Source organism: Nicotiana attenuata, chromosome 7 (genome assembly GCF_001879085.1).
Source record: "Nicotiana attenuata strain UT chromosome 7, NIATTr2, whole genome shotgun sequence".
In the NCBI taxonomy this organism is placed as follows: domain Eukaryota; kingdom Viridiplantae; phylum Streptophyta; class Magnoliopsida; order Solanales; family Solanaceae; genus Nicotiana; species Nicotiana attenuata.
This window is the reverse complement of record NC_031995.1, coordinates 114,569,867-114,576,661: the sequence shown is the minus strand read 5'-3', so window position 1 is coordinate 114,576,661 and position 6,795 is coordinate 114,569,867. Positions and strand designations below refer to the sequence as shown.

General features: G+C 40.7%; 1 protein-coding gene across 1 annotated transcript; it reads left to right on the top strand.

Annotated features, from left to right (window-relative positions):
• Positions 267 to 1,758, top strand: LOC109230380 (caffeoyl-CoA O-methyltransferase 1-like). The gene is made up of 3 exons (XM_019395885.1): positions 267 to 407; positions 1,240 to 1,371; positions 1,441 to 1,758. The coding sequence occupies exons 1-3, from the start codon at positions 267 to 269 to the stop codon at positions 1,732 to 1,734; spliced, it is 567 nt and encodes a 188-aa protein (XP_019251430.1). The 3' UTR covers positions 1,735 to 1,758.

Below are 6,795 nucleotides of genomic sequence, written 5' to 3'. Positions count from 1 at the left end.
GAGGTCTAACTCCCCAAATTTTAATATTCTTAGGTTTTTTCCAAAATTTTCAATTCCACCATGAACCCTAGATTCTAGGATGAAATATTGTAAAAAGAAGTTAAGAAGTAAAGAAAATAAGTTAGAAATCACTTACCAATGTTTTGGAGAAGAAAGGTTATTTGGAAAATCGCCTCTTATATTTTTGGAGTTTTGAAAAATAAAAAATAACTGAAAATCCCGTTTATTTATACCCCCTCTCAGACCCCCTGTGCGGACTGCGCAAAATGGACTGCGGCCGCACAGCCCTTCCTGAGATACTGCAGCCCAGTGACCCTGTGCGGACCGCACAAAGTCGACTGCGGCCGCACAGCTCTCCGCCGCACACAGCACAAAGTCGACTGCGGACCGCACTGGCCCCTTCCGCGGTCGCACACGATTTCTCGCGGACCGCACTAGCGGGTTCAGAGATCTGAAATTTCTTTGAACCTGCAATAACTATGTTTTTAAAGCTAAGACGTCCCGGAACCTACCCGAAACTCACCTGAGCCCTCGGGGCTACTAACTCAAAAACATCATATGAACTTATCCGTGCGATCAAATCGCCAAAATAACATCATAAACATCGAATTAAACCTCAAAATCAAGGAAATATTTCAAAACTTCTTAAAACATCAAATCTTGCATTTAAGGTCCGAATCACGTCAAACGGATTCCGTTTCTCACCAAACTTCACAGAATTATCTTAAATCATATATAAGACCTGTACCGGGCGCCGGAACCAAAATACGGGCACGATACATCATGTTCTAATCAAATTTCGTTTCCAAATCTTTTAAACAGTTTCAGAAAATAATTTTCTTCAAAAATTCATTACTCGGGCTTGGGACCTCGGAATTCGATTCCGGGCATACGCCCAAGTCCCATATTTCCTACGGACCCTCAAGGACCGTCAAATCACGGGTACGGGTCCGTTTACCCAAAACGTTGACCGAAGTAAAATTAATTCATTTTATAGTCAAAACTTATCATTTTCACAGATTTTCACATTTAGGCTTTCCGGCTACGTGCCCGGACTGCGCACGCAAATCGAGGTGACGCTAAATGAGGTTTTCAAAGCCTCGGAAACACAGAATTCACTTTAAAAACAAGTGATGACCTTTTGGGTCATCACAGAAGATTACTTTACTTTTAACTTTAGTTCCTGCAAATTGAATACTTAATTTTTAAATTTGTATTAATTTGCTGAAATTGCTTCAGATTCTAGCTATGGATATTAACCGGGAAAACTATGAGATTGGCCTTCCAGTAATTGAAAAAGCTGGACTAGCTCACAAAATAGAATTCAGAGAAGGGCCTGCACTTCCTGTTCTTGACCAAATGATTGAAGACGTAAGTACCAATAATCCCATGAGCACAATATCGTTAATGTTAATTTTTGTGAAACATTTTTGGTAACAGGGCAAATACCATGGATCATATGACTTCATATTTGTGGACGCTGACAAAGACAATTATTTGAACTATCACAAGAGATTAATGGACTTGGTCAAAGTTGGTGGACTAATTGGATATGATAACACCCTATGGAATGGATCAGTGGTTGCACCACCTGATGCACCTCTTAGGAAATACGTTAGGTATTATAGGGATTTCGTATTGGAACTCAACAAGGCTTTGGCTACTGATTCAAGAATCGAAATTTGCCAGCTTCCCGTTGGCGATGGCATCACTCTTTGCCGACGCATTAGTTAATAAACGGAACTATTGTCTATTTGTTGCAACCAAGAATGAAAGGCATGCAACAGGCCTAGCTCATGGCAATGGAGGATTTATTATTTTTGGAATTCCCCTGTTCTGAATCATTCGTTATTCAACCTTTTTTTTATATTTCTCTTTTCTATTGAAGGTTGCATTATCTTTGATACCTACTGTTTATTTCATACTGTATTTTTATATAAAAAAAGAAACAATTTAAGTTCAAAGATCAGTCTTCAAAATTTTCTTCAATTCAAAATTGTAAAAGGCATGATGTACGAATAACACATGTCACAGCCTAGTTGGGAATCTGTTATGTCACACCCATGACCAAACACGTGTAAAATGCAGTTTCGAACCAAAAGAAAAGGTTTGGAAGTTTGAAAAAGTAAAAATCGTCCATCTCCAAACTAATACTACTAGACTACTAGTATTGACTAGCTACATGCATCTCTCGATGGCTACCAAACACCAAGCTGTACAAAATGCCTCGTACTCGTTTGATGTATTGTTGCAGATCTTAGGGCGATTTTGAGTGATTGGAACTTCCAAACCCAGAAAAAGCAGCAGCTTCCAAACCTAAAAGCATTGGATCAAAATAATTTCTATAGGAGACTATTGTTCTATTTTTGGGGCAATGCAATAAAATCAACCAAATTCTCAAGAGAGAATTGCAAAAATAGGATCATATCACGCTGCTATTTAACTTTTATCCAAAGTAAGTATTGCAAGAGTAAATTGGCGGGGCATAACTGGCCATAACTTTAAGCAAGTTACACCCCACCAAGCGGCATATTTTTGAAAATTATGATGCTTGGTCTTATATTTATAAGACTTTTTAAAAATGGGATTATATTTAATAACCAATCCTCAAAGTATCCTAATTTTGAAAAATATTGGATTCTAAATTTTTGGCCAGGGTGGGGAGGGGTAGTGTTAGCCCCTCGGCTTGATTGATCAAACATGGCATAGGCGTGACGAGAGATTTACATGATGGACCTCGGCACGGCTTTGTGATGACTGTGGCATCATGTTGACAAGGCTGTTTGACATGGGCACGTGTTGATGAGCATGGACTGTGGCACGACGGCATGTGGCTTAGCTGCCAAGGCATGACAAGACCATGGCATTGGCGTGGCCATGGCAAGGCAATAACAATGGGCAGCAAAAGTATAGCAAGGGCTGAAAAAACTAAGGCAAGCTAAAGTAGGGCGTGGCAAGGCAGATGGGCGCGGCAAGGCAGTTTCATGGGCGAGCTGGGCATGTGGCATTGGCAGACATGCGCGCAAGGCATGCTGCACATTAGCATGGCGCGAAGGCATGACAAGGCTGGGCTTGTTAGCGCCAAAATTTAAAGGTTGAGCCCATGTGCCACGCACATGCAAGGCAGTTGGCCAGTTTCCTATTTTTCAGCATGAGTGGCTATGTTGGGGCTTGGGCAGTTGTCTGTTTGAAATTTGACATTTGAAATTCTTTGCAGTTTGGGATGTCAATTGCTAGGTTAGGATAAGGCTGTGAGCCAAAAACGTTGCTTATATATGTATAGGATAGGCAGACTTGTCACGACAGAGTGTTGGTTGTCTTTGGCTATCTTTTTGTAAGAATTTTGTATGTATTTCTTTGTAGCACGAGTTTAATACAAAGTTGGAAAGTGATTCATATAAACCGTGTGCCTTGTCTGATTTAACGTGAGGGAAAAAGGAAGAGGGTTGAGTCATTATTGTGTGACTGTCGTGCAGTGTTTAGACGAAAAAATTGACCCTGTAACAACTGGTATCAGAGCAACGTCGGCAAGATCATGGAATTACCATGGCTAGAAATGTAGAACATCATGAAAGACTTTAGAATTTGGAGGTGCTGGTGGGAATAACTGATGACGCAGTGGATCTAATGGATATTCTGACGCAGATCCATGGCATTAACACGTAATTTCAACACGTTCGTGAGAGTGTTGATACCCAACTGGTGGAATTGTAGGCTTTCCACAAAACTGCAACGGAGCTATTGGAAAACTTACAGAAGAAGAACGAGGATCTTAAAATAGAAATTCGTATCTTTCGACGGGCTATTGCAAATGTGCTCGAAAGAGGTGAAGAACACACTAAAATTAAGATTCCAGAGCCAAAGGCATTTGATGGCGTGAGATACGCCAAAGAACTGGAAAACATTTTATGGGACTTGGAGCATTATTTCTCTACTGCTCACGTCCCGGAGAAGGACAAACTGACCATTAGCGGTGCGTTATTTCAGAAGAGATGCAGTGTTGTGGTGGAGTACAAAAAATACAGATGATGAAAGTGCTGGAAGATCCAAGGTTGATACTTGAGAGAAACTTCGTGACACGCTGAGGGATAAGTTCTTGCCTAGCAACTCATCTTGGGTTGCTAGGGATCGCTTGAAGCGGTTGAGATAGACCGGTTCTATTCGGAACAATGTGAAGGATTTTTCATCCTTCTTGTTCGACATCTAAAACATGTCGGATAAGGATAAACTGCATAATTTCATTTCCAGAATACAAGGCTGGGCACAAAACAAAATTCGTAGGCAGAAAGTTAAAGATCTGTCTAGTGCAATTGCGGCAGCAGGCGCATTGGTGGATTTTCGCTCAACAGGTCTAACTTCTGATCCTGCCTCTTCTTCTAAGTCAAGAAAAGGAGAAGAGTAAGGACTGGAAGAAGGACAATCGGAAGCAAGATGGAAATGACAAAGGCAAAGGGAAGATGGATGCTTCTTTGTAAAAAAACAAACAGGCCAACGGGTGGTAAAAAAGTTTGCTAGACATGTCAAAAACCTGGACATCACGCACGAAACTATCCAAATTAAGGAAAGATAAATGCTCCTCTTGCTGAAGAGGAGAAACATGGAAAGGGACAGGAAGTTGCTGCTTATGTGAATCTGTTGGTGCTGTTGAACACTTTGGCTTGTGTAACTATGCCAGATGATGAAGAAAATGCTGCCAAGGAAGAAGTTGCACACGTGAATGCTACGGGGGATGATTTGGGTGAAGATTATTCCACACTAATGTATGTGGATCTAAAAATCAGAAATAAGAGTGTCGTGACAATGGTTGATACCAGAGCCACGCACACCTTTGTTGCCTCCAGAATTGTTCAAGAGTATGGGTTGCAAGTGACAAAGTGTCCGACGAAGATGAAGGCTATGAATTCAAAGGCGCAACCTGGTTATGGGGTGGCGCTAGATGTCTCGATGATATTGGGCCATTGGTCTGGAAAGTTCAACATGATTGCTGTACCATTGGATGACTTCAATGTGCTGTTGGGAATTGGTTTTCTAAAGAAGAACAAAGTCGCTCCAATTCCTCATTTGGATGGACTTATATTCATGGGGGAGACAAATCCCAGCTTTGTGAAATGGTTCCATGAAGATGTTGAGGATTCGACAAGGGCGGTGCCAAAGCGTGCTCCTCCAGTAGAGCGCAAGCATTTTGAGGAGACTATTAAGAAGATTTTGGATCACCGTACGCTGGATCAGAGCAAAAAGAACAGGCGGACAGAGTTCCTGGTTCAATGGACGGGAAAGCAGGAGTATGATACAATTTGGGAGAAAAGACCATCTCTATGACAATTTCAGGATCAACTCAAGGCGTATCTGGATTCTGCCTCATCAAGGCGACGAGCTTGTCTGGTGGGGGGAGTTTGTTAGCCCCTCGTCTTGATTGATCGAACATGGCATAGGAGTGATAAGAGATTTACATGATGGACCTCGGCATCGCTTTATGATGACTATAGCATCATGTTGACAAGGCTGTCCGACATGGACTGATGTTCTAAACGTCAATACCACACAAGAGGGAGGGTGATTTGTGTAGTACCTAATTTTCGCTTATCTCAACTATAGAAGAACCTGGTTCTTCTAGGTGTTCCAACTACTACTGTTTGCGGAATAATAAATACTGAAAATAAAGAACACGGAGATTTTTACGTGGAAAACACCTGGCTCAAAGGTGAAAAAACCACGACCTACTACTCAGTAGGATTTTCCCAATCTTCCACTAAAATCACTGAGCCAAAACATCATTTAGAAAACTCGTTGTATACCTAAGGATTAACTCTAATCCCGTTGTAGCAACCAGCCTCTAACTGCTGCGACAACTTCAAGTTAACTCTAACTTGAATACTCAAAATACCTATTACAATTGCTTCTAGATAAAGCTGAAAGGTACAATATGTAAACACCTACTACAATTGAACTAGAAATAAAGAAAGACACATAAAACTATTTATGGAGCTGGTTCTTCAATCTGGTTCATAGCTTCAGGTTTGCACACTTGAATCACACACAAACTGCTTGCAAAAAGCCTTGCTATTTTGCTCTCAGTTCACGTTTAACTTCTGCGTTTTTGTGCAATACCTGTAAAAGAGAACAATAACTATCATTTAATAGGTTAGTGATCAGAGTTTGTTTAGGACTCAATTGCTGCTCTTCTATCGTAGAAGAGTTCATGATGTTCTCAAACTCTAACACTATCTTCATCCTGGATTGTGTTCTCTTCATATAAGGACACTTTCTCGCCTTATCTAATATACAACCTTTTCGATCAAATCAGGAGATATTGCTGCTTGATCGGTAGTCCTTATCTCCTTCACGTGCATCTCACATGTATAGATTGATCATGATTGTGCTTCACAAGATGGACCTGGTCCATGACTGAGTTCTTTTGTCAATCTTCAAAACTTCACCTATTCTTGGGCCAACAAATTCCCCCTTTTTGATGATGACAAACTCTGTGCTTTTTACTGATGTGGAACCTGTAAGAACTCAGCTTAACCATCAATACTAATCTTTAGAAAATTCACTTATCATCAAGGACCAGGTTAATTAGGTTATAAATATCACTTATTTCAGAATGTGTAAAGCACAATGTCTCTTCCCCCTTTTGGCATCATCGAAAAGTTGAATACAAAGTGTGAATTCCAGATTCTAATAAGTACTCATGGCCACTGGGGCAACTGCAAGTGCAATCATGGTGCAATCATCAGTAATCAAACAAACATATTTAAACTATCAAGGACAAATTAATCATTGAACAAGAGAAAA